Raw genomic sequence first — 20,424 nt, forward strand, 5'->3', positions numbered from 1 at the left:
CCTTGATTCTATTTACTGCCATTGTTCCTGTCTGTCCGTCTCCCCCAATTAGACTGTAAGCCCGTCAAAGGGCAGGGACTGTCTCTAACCGTTACCGATATGTCCATTCCAAGCGCTTAGTACAGTGCTCTGCACATAGTAAGCACTCAATAAATACTACTGAATGAATGAACGTATTGCTATTCATTTAATGGAATGTACATCCCCTTGATTCTATTTATTGCTACTGTTTTTGTCTGTCTCCCCCGATTAGACTGTGAGCCCATCATTGGGCAGGGACTGTCTCTATCTGCAGCAGATTTGTACATTCCAAGCGCTTAGTGCAGTGCTCTGCATATAGAAACAGCTCAATAAATACTATTGAATGAATGAATTTATTGCTACTGTTTTAATGGAATGTACATCCCCTTGATTCTATTTATTGCTACTGTTTTTGTCTGTCTCCCCCGATTAGACTGTAAGCCCATCAGTGGGCAGGGACTGTCTCTATCTGTAGCAGATTTGTACATTCCAAGCACTTAGTGCAGTGCTCTGCACATAGTAACAGCTCTATAAGTACTATTGAATGAATGAACTTATTGCTATTGTTTTAATGGAATGTATATCCCCTTGATTCTATTTATTGCTACTGTTTTTGTCTGTCTCCCCCGATTAGACTGTGAGCCCATCAGTGGGCAGGGACTGTCTCTATCTGTAGCAGATTTGTCCATTCCAAGCGCTTAGTACAGTGCTCTGCACATGGTAAGCGCTCAATAAATACTATTGAATGAATGGTACAGAGGAAGCGCTTGACAGAGGCCATAAAAAAGGCAAAAACAAAATTCTTGCCCCCATCCTTCTCAGGAGGCCAAGGGCGAAGCTGGCCGCGAAGGATGCCGGGAACAGGACTGGGCAGGCAAGGGGTTGACATGAGGGGGGTCCTGGCCCAGGCCCTGCGGCAGTGTGGCTCTCACCCTTGTCGCAGGCCAGCAGGAAGAGCTTCTCGTCCAGGGTGGTGTCCTCCTTCACCTCCCGCACGTCCTTGAGCGCCAGCAGCTTGTTCGGGGAGGAGGAGGAGGAGGAGCCCGAGGGCTCGGTGCTGTGGTAAAGGGCCGCCATGATGGCCGGCCTGGACCGGCCGGGCCTCGTCGGCCCAGCGCGCAGGCGCAGCGGGGAGCGCGGGGGCGCGCGCCGCCGCTCGCTCGCGCGGCCGGCTCCGCGGGAGCGCCCCGCCCGCCGAGCGCGCAGGCGCAGAGGGGAGCGCGGGGGCGCGCGCCGCCGCTCGCTCGCGCGGGAGCGCCCCCCGCCGGCCGAGCGCGCATGCGCATATGGTGGGGGGGGATGCGTGTGCGCCCTCGGCCCCACCCTCTCGCCCCCTGTGGTGGGGAGGGGAAGCGTCCATATTCCTAGAATCAGAGAAGTGATTGACAGGGCCCAGGCCTCCATAATCATTATCATCATAATAATGTTGGTATTTGTTAAGCGCCTACTATGTGCAGAGCACTGTTCTAAGCGCTGGGGGAGATACAGGATCATCAGGTGGTCCCACCTGAGGCTGCCCATCTTCACCCCCATTTTCCAGAGCCGCCATAATCATAATAATAATGTTGGTATTTGTTCAGCGCCTACTCTGTGCAGAGCACTGGTCTAAGCACTGGAGGAGATACAGGATCATCAAGTTGTCCCACAAAGGGCTCCCAGTCTTCATTCCCATTTTGCAGATGAGGTCACTGAGGCGCAGAGAAGGGAAGTGACTTGCCCACAGTAATAATAATAATAATAATGTTGGTATTTGTTAAGCGCTTACTATGTGCCGAGCACTGTTCTAAGCGCTGGGGTAGACATAGGGGAATCAGGTTGTCCCTCGTGGGGCTCACAGTCTTAATCCCCATTTTACAGATGAGGGAACTGAGGCACAGAGAAGTTAAGTGACTTGCCCACAGTCACACAGCCGACAAGTGGCAGAGCTGGGATTCGAACTCATGAGCCCCGACTCCAAAGCCCGTGCTCTTTCCACTGAGCCACGCTGCTTCGGCAGAGCCGGAATTCGAACCCGTGACCTCTGACTCCCAAGCCCGGGCTCCTTCCGCTGAGCCACGCTGCTTCTCTACAAATACTGTCCGTTAGAGGGCCAACTCCTAACGGGGCAAGGGTCACGTCTTGCCATTAGTTGGATTTAGTGAGCACCTATTGTGAGTAGAGCACTGTAATAAGCACCTGAGAGAATAATAATAATAGCAACAATAATAATAATGATGATGGTATTTGTTCTAGACTGGCAGGGATTGTCTCTATCTGTTGCCGAAATGTCCATTCCAAGTGCCTAGTACAGTGCTCTGCACACAGTAAGCGCTCAATAAATACGATTGCATGAATGAATCGAATGAATAATAATAATAATGGTATTTGTTCTAATAATAATAATGTTGGCATTTGTTAGGCACTTTGTGCAGAGCACTGTTCTGAGTGCTGGGGTAGGTACTGGGTAATCAGTTTGTCCCACATGGGGCTCACAGTCTTGATCCCCGTTTTACAGATGAGGTCACTGAGGCACAGAGAAGTGAAGTGACTTGCCCAAGGTCACATAGCAGATGAGTGGTGGAGTGGGGATTAGAACCCATGACCCTCTGACTCCCAGCCCCATAACAGAGCTGATAAACAAGTTCCCTGCCCCCAACAAGCTCACCGTATTACCTACTAGACTGTAAGCCCGTCAAAGGGCAGGGACTGTCTCTATCTGTTACCGATTTGTACATTCCTAGCGCTTAGTACAGTGCTCTGCACAAAGTAAGCCCTCAATAAATACTATTGAATGAATTAAATGAGTGCTTTACCAGCTGAGGTACTCTACAGCACAGGATCCTCTCAAACTTCATGCTGCAGGTTCACAGCAATCAATCAATCAATGGTATTAATTGAGCACTTAGTGTATGCAGAGCACTGTACTAAGCACTTGGGAGAGTACGACAGAACAGAGTTGGTAGACCTGTTCCCTGCCCACAAGGAACTTATAGTCCAGAGAGGGAGGCAGACATTAAAATAAATAAATAAATTAGGGAGATGTACATTCATTCAATAGTATTTATTGAGCACTTACTATGTGCAGAGCACTGTATTAAGCGCTTGGAATGTACAATTCGGCAACAGATAGAGACAATCCCTGCCCAATGACGGGCTCACTTAAGTGCTGAGGGGCTGAGGGAGGGGTGAATAAAAGGTACCAATCCATGTGCAAGGGTCGTGCAGGAAAATAATAATAATTATGGTATTTGTTAAGCGCTCACTATGTGCCAGGCACCGTACTATGCACTCGGGTGGATACGAGCAAATCGGGTTGGACACAGTCCCTGTCCCCCATGGGGCTCAGAGTCTCAATCCCCATTTTACAGACAAGGTAACTGAGGCCCAGAGAAGTGAAGTGACTTGCCCAAGGTCACAACAGCAGACACGTGGAAGAGCCGGGATTAGAACCCGTGATCTTCTGACTCCCAGGGCCGTGCTCTATCCACTAGGCCGTGCTGGAAGGGAGTGGGAGAAAAACTGATGATTTGGAGACTGGTCGTTAGGTAAACCGTCAACAGCGATGTCTCTGCAATGTGTTAGATTGCACTCTCCCAAATGCTTAGTACAGTGCTCTTCACCCAGAAAATGTTCAATAAATACTATTGAGTACTGACTGACTGCGTTGGCGGGTGAGCAGCCACCAAGCCGAAACGTCAGACCCTGCCCCGGCACTTTCATCAGATCTCACTAAACATAATAAGCAGGCCAAAATGATAATAATAATAATGTTGTATTTGTTAAGCGCTTACTATGTGCAGAGCACTGTTCTAAGCGCTGGGGTATACAGGGTCATCGGGTTGTCCCCCATGAGGCTCACAGTCTTAATTCCCATTTTAAAGATGAAGTAACTGAGGCACAGAGAAGTGAAGTGACTTGCCCACGGTCACACAGCTGACAAGGGCCAGAGCAGGGATTCAAACCCAGGACCTCGACTCCCAAGCAAAAGGGACTGGGTGGCCTGTGGGCGACGGTGGGTGAGGGCACAGGGTCTGCAATTTTCATATCTGTTTTCCCCATTAGACAGGAAACTTTCTGAGGGCACAGATCGGATCGACTTATTCTGTTGCTCTCTCCAAAGTGCTTAATACCGTGTTCTGCACACACTAATTCTGTTGCCGAATTGTACATTCCAAGTGCTTAGTACAGGGCTTTGCACATATTAAGGGCTCAATGAATAGAGAAGCAGCATGGCTCAGTGGAAACAGCCCGGGCTTGGGAGTCAGAGGTCATGGATTCGAATCCTTGCTCCGCCACTTGTCAGCTGTGTAACTGTGGGCAAGTCACTTCCCATCTCTGTGCCTCAGTTACCTCATCTGTAAAATGGGGATTAACTGTGAGCCTCACGTGGGACAACCCGATTACCCTGTATCTACCCCAGCGCTTAGAACAGTGCTCTGCACATAGTAAGCGCTTAACAAATACCAACGTTATCATTATTATTAAATACTATTGAATGAATGAATGAATGACCTAAGCACTCAATAAATGCCATCGATTAACAGACTGATTGATTAATTGTGCCGCCAAAACCACTGCAATATGATTGGAGGACTGTGCCATCTCCTGAGTCCGGCTAAGACACCTCCCTACTCTCCTCCCTATTCATTCATTCGATCGTATTTATCGAGCGCTAACTGTGTGCAGAGCACTGTACTAAGCGCTTGGAAAGTACAATTCAGCAATAAAGAGAGACAATCCCTGCCCACAACGGGCTCACAGACTAGAAGGGGGGAGAAGGACATCAAGACAAGTAAACAGGCATCAGTAGCGTCAATATAAATAAATAGAATAATAATGTTGGTATTTGTTAAGTGCTTACTATGTGCAGAGCACTGTTCTAAGCGCTGGGGTAGATACAGGATAATCAGGTTGCCCCATGTGAGGCTCACAGTCTTCATCCCCATTTTACAGATGAGGTAACTGAGGCACAGAGAAGTTAAGCGACTTGCCCACAGTCACACAGCTGACGAGTGGTGGAGCCGGGATTCGAACCCTTGACCTCTGACTCCCCAAACCGTGCTCTTTCCACTGAGCCATGCTGCTTCTCTAAGGAATTAGATATAGGCACATCAGAACAAGTCAAGCATCATTAATATAAATAGATGGAATTATAGATATGTACATATGTACACAAGTGCCGTAGGGCAGGGAGGGGGGAGAGCAAAGGGAGGGAGTCGGGGCGAGGTGGGGGCGAGGGGGAGCTGAGGAAAAGGAGGCTCGTTTTCCCAGAAATAGGGGCACCCCTTCCGTGGGTGTGTAATAATAATAATAATGGTGGTATTTATTAAGCGCTTACTAAGTGCCAAGCACTGTTCTAAACACTGGGGGGATACAAGGTGATCAGGTTGTCCCACGTGGGGCTCACAGTCTTCACCCCCAATTTACAGATGAGGTAACTGAGGCGCAGAGAAGTTAAGCGACTTGCCCACAGTCACACGGCTGGCAAGAGGCAGAGCTGGGATTTGAACCCATGACCTCTGACTCCTAAGCCCGGGCTCTTTCCACTGAGCCACGCTGTTTCTCTACCTTAACCAACACAAAGCAGCACAGTAACACACCACACAACACACCCACACCAACGCACGCCCCCCCCTTGCCCCTGAACAAGGTGATCAAGCCCCAGTAATAGGGGAAGCGGTGAGGTGAAGCGACCGAGCGCCTTTCTAGAAACCGGAGGACCCGGGTTAGAGTCCGAGCTGTGCCCGCTGTGTGACGGTGGCTGAATCACTTCACTTCTGTGTCCCTCTGTTTCCCCATCTGTAAAATGGAGATAATAAAACCCGCCTTGTCTCCCTACCTCACAGGGTTGCTGGGAGGGTTGAAATGAACTAATTAATGTGAGGGCACTTTGGTAATAAAGGTGCTATAATAATAATAATAAAGATTGTATTTGTTAAGCACTTACTATGTGCCAAGCACTGTTCTAAGCACTGGGGTAGATACGACATAATCAGATTGTCCCATGTAGGGCTCACAGTCTTAATCCCCATTTCGCAGATGAGGGAACTGAGCACAGACAAGTTAAGTGACTCGCCCAAGGTCACCCAGCGGGCAAGTGGCGGAGGCGGGATTAGAACCCATGTCCTTGGACTCCCAAGCTCTTTCCACTAAGCCCGGCTGCTGCTCTATAGCAGTGGTTTCCTCTCTAGACCGTAAACTCATTGTGGGCGGGGAATTTCTTTATTGTTGTATTGTCCTCTCCCAAGCATTTAGTACAGAGCTCTACACCCGTTAAGCGCTCAATAAATAAGATTGAATGAATGAAGATTGAATGAAAATCCCTGATTTTCCCCTAACCATCTCGGGCTGTCCTTCCAGTCACAAAACATGGACCATCCAGGACCCCTGACTCTCCTTCTCCATCCATGACTGATCCCCCAGTGACCCAATATGGACCATCTAACACCCCTGACTCTCCCCTCTCCACCTCTGACTATCCTTCCAGTGACCCAACACAAAAACCCAGCCCGGCCGAAAGATGCGGATCCAAAAGAAAATATCTGAACCGGAACGCCGAGAGCCGGAAAGGAAGTCGAGGCACGAGCGGGGTGGGGAGGGTGGTTGTGAGCAGCAGCGGCGAGCAAGAGATGGCTCGGGCTGGGACTTGGGTCGTAGAGCAGCACCCCTCCCTGACTGGGGCCCGCCTGCTCCTTGTGGGCAGGGAATGTATCTGTTTATTGTTGTATTGTACTCGCCCAAGCACTTAGTACAGCGCTTCGCACAGAAAGTGATCAATAATTAAATACGATGGAAAGAAAGGAGCGGTGCGGCCTAACGGATAGAGCACGGGCCCGGGAGTCAGAAGGACCTGGGTCCTAAACCCAGCTCCGCCACTTGTCCGCTCTGTGACCTCGGACAAGTTTGCTTTACTTCTCTGGGCCTCGGTTACTTCACCTGTAAAATGGGGATTTCTACTGTGAACCCCATGTGGGACCTGGACTCCGTCCAGCCTGGTTACCTCGTATCTACCCCAGCGCTTAGAACAGTGTCTGGCACAAAATAAGCACTTAAAACATACCAAAGGGAAAAAAAACGCTGGAGTAGAGTTATACTGGAGCCCTCTGACACCTTGAAAAGTGAGCCCGTAGACTGTAAGCTCCTTAGGGGCGGGAAACGTGTTGCATGGCCTAGTGGAAAGAGTATGGGCCTGGGATTCAGAGGACCTGTGTTCTAATCCTGACTCCCCTACTTTGCTGCGTGACCTTGGGCACGTCACTTAACTTCTCTGTGCCCCAGTTTCCTCATTTATAAAATGGGGATTCAATATCTACTCTCCCTCCTACTTAGACAGCGAACCCCAGGTGGACAGGAATTATGTCCAACTTGATTATCTTGTATCCGCCCCACTGCTTAGTTCGGTGCTTGGCGTGCAAGAAGTGCTTCACAAATACCGTTATTATTATTATCTTTCATTCATTCATTCAATAGTATTTATTGAGCGCTTACTCTGTGCAGAGCACTGTACCGAGCGCTTGGAATGTACATATCGGCAACGGATAGAGACAGTCCCTGCCCATTGACGGGCTTACAGTCTTACTCTTCCAAGTGCTTAGTACTCTGCGCCTATTAAGTGCTCAATAAATACCACGGGTCGATTGAGCCGCAGAGCGTGATATCAAGCTTTTCATCGCTAGTTGACAAAAGTGAAGATGAGTTGCAGATGGACCACTTGACTGCTTATCGGAAGGGTTGTCATTAAACCGAAATACGAGCACTCTTCTCCCTCTCCCACTTCAGCAGGGTCCATAATTAGCAAAAAAACCCAACAACAAGCGACCTGTGCAAAATGAAATTACTAGAATTTAATAACCAAACATGAAACATAAAACCAGTAACTTTCTTGAACTAGAATGATCATTGACGCATTTCTTTTTACACAGCATCTTTATTAAATCTTTTTTTTAAAACAAACCTGCAAGGTTTTAACACGTCGCTTTTATTACTGATTGAATAATGGGGCTAGAAAAGAACTGGTAACATTGATCTCACAAAATCATCAGAGAGGGGGAGCAAATTCAAACCTCCGTTCGTGAAAGAGCAACCCTAGCTTCCAACCAAATTATTGAACAAAGGTGATCTTGTCCTCATCTAATAATTTCATTTACTATTGTTTGGCCAGTTAATGTTATCATTCTTCTTTGCTACCTCCACCAGATTATCTTTAGACGGCGATAAGAATGGAGACTGGAAACTTGTTGTGGGAAGGAAATGTCTACCAACTGTTAGAGTGTGCTCTCTCAAAGCTCTTAGTACAGTGCTCTGTAAGCAATAAACGCTCAATAAATACGATTGATTGACTGAGGGCAAGTCGGCTTTCTCCTCCTCTTTGAAGTGTTTGCCCTCACCTGTGAATGGAGGCAGGAATTGATGGACTGGCTGATTGAATGACTGAATTTCATGTGACAGCCTCAGGCCCCTCCATACCGATACATTTCCCAAAGATGCATGATTTCAGTTCGCCACTAGCCACAGCAACACTGCCCACTCAAGAATAACCCAGGCGGGACATCGACGAGGACCCTTAACATCGCCTCCTTTACAGGGAGGTGACTACCCGCGGACACGCTTAAAACCGAATGGGGACAGTGCCTGGCTGCGTGGCCTAGTGGAAAGAGCACGGGCCTGGGAGTCAGAGGACGTGGGTTCTGATGCCACTTCTCTGCTCTGTGAACTTGAACAAGTCACCTCACTTCTCTGGGCCTCGGTTCCCTCATCTGTAAAATGGGGATTAAGACTGTGAGCCCCCTCCGAGACGGGGATAGTGTCCACCGTGATTATCTTCTATCTACCCCGGCGCATAGAACAGTGCTTGGCGCTTAACAAACACCGCAATTATTCTTATTACACCACCCAGGGCCCAATAAATATGCTGTGGGTGTGTTGGCCATTTTACCTGACTGCCATTACAGGGAAAGAAAAAAGACCCCGGCTGTGAGTTTAAGACAAATATCGTCATTCACGTACCGCAAGGCCCCAACTGTTTCGACTCTCTTGCGTCCCGTTTTCGAAAACTCCAGATAGTCAAAGTGTAAATAATACGTACGCCCATTCTCTAATAACAGCACTCTGCTATCCCCTTCCACATCGTCTATTGCATATTTATAGAAAATGACGGAGTGCCAAAGTGAATAGACCGTAATTAGGGGGAACCCTTAAGCCGCATGTTACTTCTGTTTATCCAAGAATACAAACTATGAGGTCTATTTATGAGTTAGTTCTCCTGTAAAAAGTTGATATTTAGCAGACAAAATGATCGCTGCCATTTTTAAGAGCAGGGTAAGGTAAATTAGAAGAGCACTATGTGCATTAGGAGGAAGGAGAAAGACAGCTGGCAATAATGTGTTAACAGGAAACAACACCAAAAATAATCAAACACATTTTCATGTCCTGAAAAACATGTAGAATCATGGTAATCTTTTTGCATTATCAAGAAAAATGAACCAAGTTTAACTTCATAAGGATTTTGGAATCTCAGCACAGTAACAAACATTTTCCAGGTCAATTCTTACATTGATCATGTTTTCCAGATATAGTTGACAAACTAGATTAAATAAGATACTAAATTTCAGTAAAGAATATTATGACTATTTGTGCGTACAAATAATCTCTTGCTTTATACCCACGAAACTTCAGAATTTTGTAAACTGTGAGGCATCCAGTGTGTTTAAAATGGCAGAAAATAAAAATACTTTCATTATTTTAATCTGTTTAGTCCTTTTCCCATTAAGCAGGCAAACACTGTCATAACCATCTTTGGATTCACTTCTACCAGGTCATCAGGGAGGGCGTATATCCGGGCACCGATCTTGCGAGCAACCGAAATGGCATATCTTGAAAAGGCAAGAAGAGAAATCTCATTTTCCTGGGTCTTAGTATCTAATTCATGTCATTTAATTTTACAGCAGTTTTCAAAGTACTAAACATTTTGGCAATGAGAAAAATATTCAGGTGTTTGGGGAGTCGCTAGTTGTTCTTCTCCTTTTAGAACCCTAGTTCTTTGCGTTAGAATGAATATCCGGAGGGGTCACTGTCTCCATGGGCCCATGTCGACAGAAAGTGGGCAAAGAAAGCTCAGGGAGAGAGGGGCAGGCAGAAGGGGGGCCAGGCACGGGAGGGGACATGGCGGGGTGGAAGCTAAACAGGTACAAGATCCAAAGACGAGAGCATCACAGAGAGCGACCGAAGGCTGTCGTCGAAGCGTCGACGCATCACAGAGAGTGTCCAAGGGCGAGGGCAAGGATAGAGCAGGTCAGCTAGCCAAGGAGGAAAATGAGAGTGGGAGAAGGATCTAAGGAGAGACACAGACAGGGATCAAGCAGGACAGTAATAATAATAATGTTGGTATTTGTTAAGTGCTTACCATGTGCAGAGCACTGTTCTAAGCGCTGGGGTAGACACAGGGGAATCAGGTTGTCCCACGTGGGGCTCACGGTCTTAATCCCCATTTGACAGATGAGGTAACTGAGGCACCGAGAAGTTAAGTGACTTGCCCAAAGTCACACAGCTGACAAGTGGCAGAGCCGGGATTCGAACCCATGACTTCTGACTCCAAAGCCCGTGCTCTTTCCACTGAGCCAGGACAGAGAGTAGCAGGACAGGCACAGGGTCACTTTGCTCCTCTAATGCTAACCTTATCACTATCCCTCGAGCTTCTCCATCTCGCCGATGTCCTCTCGCCCAACTCCTGTGTCTGGCCTGGACACCCTCCCTCCTCAAATCTGACAATTACTCTCACTGCCTTCAAAGCCTTATTGAAGGCACATCTCCTCCAAGAAGCCTTCCCTGACTAAGCCCCCCTTTTCTCTTCTCCCTCTCCCTTCTGCATTGCCCTGATTTGCTTCCCTTCATTCACCCCCCCACCCACCCAGCCCCACAGCACTTATGTGCCTCTCTGTAGTTTATTTACTTATATTAATGTCTGTCTCTCCTCTAGATTGTAAGCTCGATGTGGACGGGCAACGTGTCTATTTATTGAAGCAGCGTGGCTCAGTGGAAAGAGCCCGGGCTTGGGAGTCAGAGATCATGGGTTCGAATCCCAGATCTGCCACTTATCAGCTGTGTGACTGTGGGCAAGTCACTTCACTTCTCTATGCCTCAGTTCCCTCATCTGTAAAATGGGGATTAACCGTGAGCTTCACGTGGGACAACCTGATGACCCCAGCGCTTAGAACAGTGCTCTGCACATAGTAAGTGCTTAACAAATACCAACGTTATTATCATTATTGTTATATCGTGCTCTCCCAAGCGCTTAGTACAGTGCTCTACACACAGTAACACTCAATAAATACAATTGAATGAATAAATGAATGAATGGAAGAAAGAAATGCAGGCAAGAGGCAGAGGCCGAGCAGAAGAGAGTGAGACCAGCAAAGATTAGAACCACAGGAGAGCAGCAGGAGAGGAAAAAAGGAAGAGGAAAAGGATGGGGAATGAGAATGAGGAAAGGTCACCGTGGACTCCAGGCAAGGCCAGAGTAATTATTCACTTAAAACACACCCTGAATCCATTATTTATATCTATGGTGAATTTGTCGCTTTATCTACTGACTCCCCCAAAGGACTGTAAGTCCTCCCTCTAGTTTGCAAGCTCCTTGCAGGTAGGGAAGGTGTCTATCAACTTTGTGATGTTGTACTATCCCAACCTCTTGGTACAGTGCTCTGCACAGCGTTATCACTCAAAAAATACCATTGATTGGCAGATTGATTCAACTCCCCTATGGCAGAGACTGAATCTTTGATTTCTGCTCCGGCGACCCCCTCCCAGGTACCCAGTACAGTGCTCCGCACATAGTAGGGGCTCAGTCAATCCCGTCGATACTGACACATCTTAAGAATAAAAGACTTACTTAGCGTTGTTCATCTTGTCCTGGCTAGAAAGATCTTCCCGCTTGATCATTTCCTGACGAACCGCATTTGGTGCAATAGCGTCGATTAAATCGAGTACCGGCAAACTAGTGCTAATAGTGCTGTCCTAGAAAAGACATTATGGATGTGAACAAACCATTTTTCCTCAGTCTTCCTTCCGAGAAGGGACACCTCCCCAGCCTAAAATGAACTGAGGGTACCTGGGACTTCTTCACTCCACTTCACTTCCACACCTAATTATAATAATAATTACGGTCCTTGTTAAGCACTGTTCTAAGCACTGAGGTGGATGTAAACAAATTGAGGTCGGACCCAGTCCCTGCCCCACCTGGGGCTCATAGTCTTAATCTCCATTCTCAGTTGAGGTAACTGAGGCCCAGAGAAGTGAAGTGACTTGCCTAAGGTCACACAGCAGACAAGTGGCGGAGCTGGGAGTAGAACCCGGCCCTTCTGACTATCAGGGCCCTGCTCTATCCACTAAGCCATGCTGCTTCTCTTGCACACGATGATAAATTCCCCATGATCAACATCCCCCAGAAATCAGATTTCATCTCCTAAATAAACTAATCTCATTGGAGTTTAGCACTCAGACTACCACGGAAATCTACACTAGGCAGCTAGAACAGCACTGCCTCACTCTGGCTAGAAACAGAAATTGGGAAAGGGGTTCTTGGAACTCCCTGTGCCTGCGTGGCTCAGTGGAAAGAGTCAGGGCTTGGGAGTCAAAGGCCTTGGGTTCTAATTCCGGCTCTGCCGCTTGTCAGCTGTGTGACCTTGGGCAAGTCACTTCACTTCTCTGGGCCTCAGTTACCTCATCTGTGAAATGGGGATGAAGACTGTGAGCCCCACGTGGGACAAACTCATTACCTTGTATCCATCCCAGTGCTTAGAACTGTGCTTGGTACATAGTAAGCACTTAACAAATACCAACATTATTATTATTATTATTTTTGTGGAACATTGTGTATGGTATGTGAATGGTGCGTGTGTGCACACCTAGACATTACTACCCTATTTATTTTGTTAATGAAGTGTACATCCCCTTGATTCTATTAATCGTGATTATGTTGTCTTGTTTTTGTCCGTCTGTCTCCCCCGATTAGACTGTGAGCCCGTCATTGGGCAGGGATCGTCTCTATCTGTTGCCGATTTGTACATTCCAAGCGCTTAGTACAGTGCTCTGCACATAGTAAGCGCTCAATAAATACTATTGAATGAATGAATGAATGGCATGTGGACATATGTGGGTGGTGTGTGCATTCATGTGAATGTGGGGGGGATATGTGGAATGTAAGGCGCAGGAAAGTGCATGTGCCTATTGAAATTGCATTTTCCTTGGGAGAGGGAAACCGTCACCCTGACACTTAGAATTGCTCCCTTTACTCACCCCTCCCTCAGCCCCACAGCACTTTGGTACATAGCTGTAATTTATTTATATTAACGTCTGTCTCCCCCTCTGACTGTAAACTTGTTGTGCGAAGGAAATAGCTGTACCACCTCCATTATAGCGTACTCTCCCAAGTGCTTAGTACAGTGCTTTGCACACAGTTAGCACTCAACAAGTATGATCGATTGGCTGATTAACTGATTGGGTGTGGTGGGAAGCACAGGAACACAGTCCTGCCAAGACCCATAAAGACCCTGGCCACCTTGGCTTGTCTTAATAATTATAATGATGGTATATTTGTTAAGCACTTACTCTGTGCCAAGCAGAGTTCTAAGCGCTGGGGTAGATTCAGGGTAATCAGATTGTCACACATGGGGCTTACACTTTTAAACCCCATTTTACAGATGAGGTAACTGAGGACCAGCGAAGTTAAGTCACACAGCAGGCAAGTGGAGGAGGTAGGATTAGAACCCACGTCCTCTGACTCCGAAGCCCGTGCGCTTTCAATTAAGCCACGCTGCTTCTCTTAGTTTTTCTATCTTTCAAAATCCCCACTAGATCGCAAGTTTGACACACCACCTAGCCAAATCTCAAACATGATGACCGAGCAGCTCCCACAACTGCAGACAGGGGCAGAGAGAATCCCACGGAATATGCTTTAACTTAGAGGCATAAATAAAAAACACTCAAAATGCAAATAAAGTAGAGAGTTCAGGAATCCTAAACGTGTTACAAGAAACGAGGGCTGGACGTCTAGAGACATTTATTAAATTTCACTAGGTGAAATGTCATTATTGGCAAGACCCATTCTTTGCCCACCAGTGGGAAAGATTCCTTTCTCACGTAAAGCTGGCTGGTTGGCTCTGCCTCGCTGTGCTCTATTCTGCCTTGTAAGGGAACGAAGCTGATTCTGACACCCGGCTTTTCATCTCTCTGCCTCAGAATGCGACATTTAGGATGTAGTTTGGTCTTGGGTCTGAAGGACAGGCATCCATGACAAATGCCTTGCAAGGCCCCATATTAGGTCATTTCCTTAAAATTTTCCTAAATTAGGCTTTGGTTTACCTTGAAGCTGGAAATGGAAGTTTTCTTGTTTGCACTTGCAAGAGTCTGATTCACCCATTTAATAATAATTTCATCATTCACTTTTTCACCTTCTCCAAGATCCGAAAGAACATTCAAAGTGTACCTGAAACAGACAGATGAGAGACTGTGAGGCTAGAGAAATGTAACGGATGTCCTCTGAGTCCTATCGATAGATGCTATTTACATGCCCTTTAAGGAAAGAAAATAGTCCGAACGGTATGAAATTCTAGCCACCTGAGTTTACCTGGCATATGACAACATACTTAATTTAAGCAAATCTGAATCTTATATCACAAAAAGTGTCAGAACTCTCTGTGTCTCCTCTAGTCTATAATTTACAAAACTACTACTAATTATAATTTTTATTATTATGGTATTTGTTAAGCCTCTACAAGTTGATCAAGTTGGACACAGTCCCACTCCCACAGCAAGATCACGATCTAAGTAGAAGGGAGAATGGGGATCTGATCCCCATTTTACTGTTGAGGAAACTGAGGCATAGAGAAGTGAATTAACTTGCTCAAGGTTATGCAACAGACAAGTGGTGGAGATGGGAGTGGAACCCAGGACATCCAACTCTCAGGCTTGCATTCCCTCCTCTAGGCTATGCTGCTGCTTTTTTTTTTTAATGGTGTTTATTAAGCACTTACTATGTGCCAGGCACTGTACTAAGCACTGGGATAGATACAAGCCCATCAGGTTGAACCAGTCCATGTCCCACATGGGGCTCACGGTCTTAATCCCCATTTTATCGATGAGGTAACTGAAGCACAGAGAAGTGACGTGACTTGCCCGAGGTCACCCAGCAGGCAGGTGGTGGAGCCGGGATTAGGACACAGGTCCTCCGACTTCCAGGCCTGGGCTTTTTCCACTAGACCACACTGCTTCTTTCCCAGGAATAATAATAATATAGTATTTGTTGAGAAGCAACGTGGCTCTGCCACTTGTCAGCTGTGTGACTGTGGGCAAGTCATTTAACTTCTCTGTGCCTCACTTACCTCATCTGTAAAATGGGGATTAACTCTGAGCCTCACGTGGGACAACCTGATTACCCTGTATCTACCCCAGCGGTTAGAACGGTGCTCGGCACATAGTAAGCGCTTAACAAATACCAACATTATTATTATTACGTGCCAGGCACTATACTAAGCACCGGGGTGGATACAAACAGATTGGGTTGGACACAGTCCCTGTACCACATGGGGCTCACAGTCTCGGGGCCCATTTTACAGATGAGGTAACTGAGGCACAAAGAAGGGAAGTGACTTGCCCGAGGTCACTCATTCCATGTCTCAACCGGGTGGCTCCCCATCAGCGCCTGCCTGTCATCCCCTCAGCCTCCTACAACCTCCCCGCCACCGGCTGTCACCGGCCCCTCCAGGCCTCCAGCCACGGATGATGGATCAGCCCACCTCCCTCAACTGCCAGCCACGCCCGAGCCACCTGAGCCCACAGCACCTCCCGCCGCCCCCCATACTTTTTTTTAATGATAGTCACTTCTCTCATCTCCATCTAATCTCAATCTACAAGTAGATTTGGGGGGTTGAAATGAAAACCCTACGGAAGAGAATTGTGCCGCAGTGGGGCCGGGCCTGGGTTCGCCCTCCCTTACCTTCTCATGAGTTGCCAGACCAGCGCCAGAGTCAGTGTGGTATTCCCCTCGTTTAGGTCCTGCCCCGCTATGCCGACCAGGGAGAACTTGGCCTTTTCCTTTCCAAGCTCCACGGCATAATTACAGTTTTCGATCTACAATCAGAAGAAAACGCTCAGCACATAGGCGGGGAGAAATCGCTCTCCATCCCTAGAGTTTATGGAGCGCCGACTGTGTGCAGAGACTAAACGCTCGGAAGGCTATACTTTAAGTCACCGACACTGATCCTGCCCTTGGGGAGCTTACAATCTAACGGGGAAATTATGGACAAACATCGGTAGCGGAAAGAAGAATAAGCATTCAGTGGCAAGAGTTTGGAAGGATGACTACATGAATAAACAAGTGACTAAATAAGAAGTATATGTAGATGTACATAAGAAGTATATGTAGATCGATACACAGCTACTTGAGATTCTTGGAGGTGACGTAAAAGTGCGATTCGCACTCCTAACACTTTTGGACTGAGGCTTCTAGGAATTCCTACCCCCTCCCCACCCCCGATCCCCAGGGGAAGTATCTGCTCCAGCCTCTCCCAGAAAGCAATGAACCATTTGGAAATACTCATTCTGATAGGCTGAGTGGGTTGTTTTTCTTCTAATGTTTATTAAGCGCTTCCTATGTGCCAGGCACTCTACCCGACGCTGGGATAGATACAAGAGAGTCAGGTGGGACACAGTCGCTGTCCCACATGGGACTCACAGGTGTCGTCCCCATTTTACAGAGGAGGGAACTGAGGCACAGAGAAGTGACTTCTCGAGGTCACACATTAGACAAATGGTGGAGCCGGCATTAGAACCCAGTTCCTTCTGACGCCAAGATCAGGTCCCTATCCAGTAGACGATGCTGGTGGGATTACTATGCTATTGATGCTTGCCTATTTGTTTTGTTTCGTTGTCTGCCTCCTCCCTTCTAGACTGTGAGCCCGTCTCGGATAGGGATTGTCTCTCTCTGTTGCCGAATTGTACTTTCCAAGCACTTAGTAGAGTGCTCTGCACACAATAAGTGCTCAATAAATACTATTGAATGAACGAATGAATAGGATCCAAGTACCGCAGAGAGCCCAGCAAACACTAACCAGCAGGACAGGCCTCATCTCAGAGTCAGGACCATCTTTTCTGGACGGCAGAGGAAGAGGGGCTAGGAAAACGTGGGGAACAGAATCAACCCAAGAAAATGGGGAGCTGACTTTCAAGAGCTTGAGAAAGCTAGGAGTCACCCTTTCTCTCCGGATGTGTGTTGGCCGACGGCCCGGGGGACGGATGTGGGGAGAAAATCTCCCCCATCGCCTGAGGCAGGAGTGAGATTATAGCTGAAAGGTAAGTACAAAGCAGAGATTCTTAACCGAGTGTGGCTGTGGGATCGTATGAGAAACCGATGAATTCTTCGAAGGGAAGCCGGTTCAGATAAGAGTCTCAAGGAGCCTGAGAAATAGGACAGGAGAGCACGAGAGATCGGAGAAGGAAGGGGAAATCTGAGGCAAGGGAGAGAGGGCATAGATAGTCCACCGCAACCCCCCAAAGGCAAGGAGAGAGGAAGGAAGGAGACCGCAGAAGTAAGCTTGCTGTTCAGAGAACAGTGCTTGGCACATAGTAAGCGCTTAACAAATACCATCATTATTAGTATTATTACCAACTGTGACTCCCCCAAGCGTTTAGTGCAGTGCACACAATAAGCGTTCAATAAATACCATTGATTCATCGATTGGAAAGTGGAAAAGTCCACAGTCTATCTAACCCTGGGGGAAGAGCGGGTATTGCTTCCTGAGGAAAAATAGACTTCACTTCTGACAGCTTGAATTCCATAAAGGTGTGAGGCTCTTCAATCGCGAGATCATAAAATCAATCTTCACCATCTTGACCAAGGTAATCCCCAACATTGTACTCTCCCAAATGCTTAGTACAGTGCTCTGCAAACAGGAAGTGCTCAGTAAATACCACTGAATGAATGAATAAATGAATGAGGAGCCTGAGGACTCCCTCCTTCAGGCCCACAGATCTAATGTTTTACCATTGTTAAGTGCCGTCGAGTTGTTTTGCATTCACAGCGACTCCAAGGATGTACTTTCTCCAGAACGTCCTGTCCTCTGCCATAATCCGTAACCTTTCTAATGGTTCTTCCGCTTTCACTGTTATGGTCTCTATCCATCTAGCTGTTGGTCCGTCTCTTCCACGTTTTCCCTGGACTTTTCCTACCACTAGTGTCTTCTCCGGAGAAACAGTCCTCCTGATTATGTGTCCGAAATATGCTAATCTTGTACAGATCTTATGTACATATCCATTATTTATTGATATTAATGTCAGTCTCCCCCTCTAAGCTCACTGTGGGCAGGGAACGCGTCTACCAGCTTTGTTCTATTGTACTCTCCCAAGCACTCAGTACAGTGCTCCGCACACAACGAGCACTCAACAGATACAATCAATTGATGGATTGATTAAGGACTCTTCCCTCCCAGCTGATTTTCTTGTCATTGTCGCTATTGCGTGGTTTGCTGTTTTTTACTGAATTTGCCTGGCCAAACGCTTACTACAGTGCTCTGCACACAGTAAGTGCTCAATAAATACGATTGAATGATTGAATGAATCTCTTCCAAGTGGGCCTGTTAACCTCACCTTGTCCGGCCCCTGGTGTCTTTGAGGATCCAGGGGCCCAGGAACCGCATCCAAATCAATGTTCTCCTTCCTTTCCATATAATAACAATACTTATTGTTAAGTGCTTAACAAATACCATAATAACAATAATAATAATAATTAAATTAAATAATAATAAATTAAATTATTATTGTAAATGCTTAACAAATACCATAATAACAATAATAATTATTATTATTATTATTATTGCTATTATGGTATTTGTTAAGCATTTACAGGTTGCTAAGCACTGTTTTAAGCTTTGGGGTAGAGACAAGCTAAACAGTTCCTGGCTTACATGGGCCTACAGTCCTGAAGGAATTGAGGCACAGGGAAATGAAGTGACTTGCCCAAGGTCACCCAGCAGACTTGTGGCGGAGCCAATATTAGGACCCATGTCTTCTGACTGCCAGGCCCGTGCTCCTCCCACTAGGCCACACTAAGTACTGTGCTCTGTACATTGCACATGTTGAAAGCAAGTACTTGTTTCCTTACCTTTTTCATGTTCCCTCCAAGGGCCGGGTAGGGTGGTTTGTTGACGTGGCTCCATTGTACCGGCACCCGGATCATCTCATACAGCTGGAAATACACCAGTGCATCTGCCAGGTCACTGCAGACAAGCGGGGAGTGAGACAGGTGAGGAGGTGGGTCAGAGGCCATAATTCAGAGGCCATAATCTCTTCATACCTCATGGGGCCTGCTCATGATGAAGCGGGGATTGAAGGGGAGATTTGGGTTCAAGAAGATACTTTATTCATGTGCGTTTGTTTGATTTTTTGCTTGTTTTTTTATGGATTTGACCGCTTACTATGTGGCCAGACACTATACTAAGCACTGAGGTAGATGCAATCTTAGTTCATGTCCCACCTGGGGCTCACAGTCTTAATCCCGCTTCTATAGATGAGGCAACAGAGGCACAGAGAAGTTAAGTGATTTGCCCGAGGTCACTCAGCCGACCAGTGACAGAGCTGGGATTAGAATCCAAGTCCTCCTGACTCCCTAGGCCCATGTTCTTCCACTAGGCCACGACACTCTCCTTATTAGTTGAAAAGACCACTAAGCTATCAAGGCTTACTTCTGTGCTGTGAGTACATTACTGCAAGATTCAAGGTAGGAAACAGAGGATAGACATGAAAAACCACTTTACATGCTGGAGAAATATAAGTCTGGTCACCCCCAGGGATCTATGCTAGCACCAGTTTTATTTGGCATCATCAGAAATAATCAGGAAGAGGGGATGTGCAGTGAAATTTGCAAGTTCTTGTTAAGCTCTTCTGGGTGGTCAAATGCTGCGCAGATTTATTCATTCATTCAGTCGTATTTATTAAGCGCTTACTGTGTGCAGAGCCCTGTACTAAGTATTTGGAAAGTGTAATTCGGCAACATAGTAATAATTACCATTATTATTATGGTACTTATAATAATAATAATAATAATGTTGGTATTTGTTAAGCACTTACTATGTGCAGAGCACTGTTCTAAGCGCTGGGGTAGACACAGGGAAATCAGGTTGTCCCACGTGGGGCTCACAGTCTTCATCCCCATTTTACAGATGAGGGAACTGAGGCACAGAGAAGTTAAGTGACTTGCCCACAGTCACACAGATGACAAGTGGCAGAGCTGGGATTCGAACTCATGACCTCTGACTCCAAAGCCCATGCTCTTTCTACTGAGCCACGCTGCTTCTCTATTAAGCGCTTACTACGTGCCGAGCATTGTTCTAAGCTCTGGGGTAGATACAAGGTAATGAGGTTGTCCCACGTGGG

The 20,424-nt window shown here is 46.9% G+C and overlaps 2 protein-coding genes across 7 annotated transcripts in view; both read right to left on the reverse strand.

The window, feature by feature from the left end:
- Positions 1–1,134, reverse strand: part of TRPC1 (transient receptor potential cation channel subfamily C member 1) — a 68,943-nt gene extending 67,809 nt beyond the window's left edge. The window contains exon 1 of one of the 2 annotated variants that reach the window (XM_029058320.1): positions 954–1,134. In XM_029058320.1, the coding sequence (XP_028914153.1) occupies positions 954–1,098 (145 nt within the window). In that variant the 5' untranslated portion in view covers positions 1,099–1,134. The remainder of the gene's footprint in view (positions 1–953) is intronic. The other variant, XM_029058330.1, reaches the window with a different exon arrangement.
- Positions 1,135–7,907: 6,773 nt separating this feature from the next.
- Positions 7,908–20,424, reverse strand: part of PLS1 (plastin 1) — a 102,313-nt gene continuing 89,796 nt past the window's right edge. For all 5 annotated transcript variants that reach the window (XM_029073494.2, XM_029073505.2, XM_029073520.2 and 2 more), the window contains exons 12-16: positions 19,154–19,268; positions 15,992–16,125; positions 14,359–14,482; positions 11,888–12,012; positions 7,908–9,872 (exon numbers count right to left, since the gene is read on the reverse strand). In XM_029073494.2, the coding sequence (XP_028929327.1) occupies positions 9,737–9,872; positions 11,888–12,012; positions 14,359–14,482; positions 15,992–16,125; positions 19,154–19,268 (634 nt within the window). In that variant the 3' untranslated portion in view covers positions 7,908–9,736. The remainder of the gene's footprint in view (positions 9,873–11,887; positions 12,013–14,358; positions 14,483–15,991; positions 16,126–19,153; positions 19,269–20,424) is intronic.

The sequence above is a fragment of the Ornithorhynchus anatinus genome, chromosome 1 (genome assembly GCF_004115215.2).
Source record: "Ornithorhynchus anatinus isolate Pmale09 chromosome 1, mOrnAna1.pri.v4, whole genome shotgun sequence".
In the NCBI taxonomy this organism is placed as follows: domain Eukaryota; kingdom Metazoa; phylum Chordata; class Mammalia; order Monotremata; family Ornithorhynchidae; genus Ornithorhynchus; species Ornithorhynchus anatinus.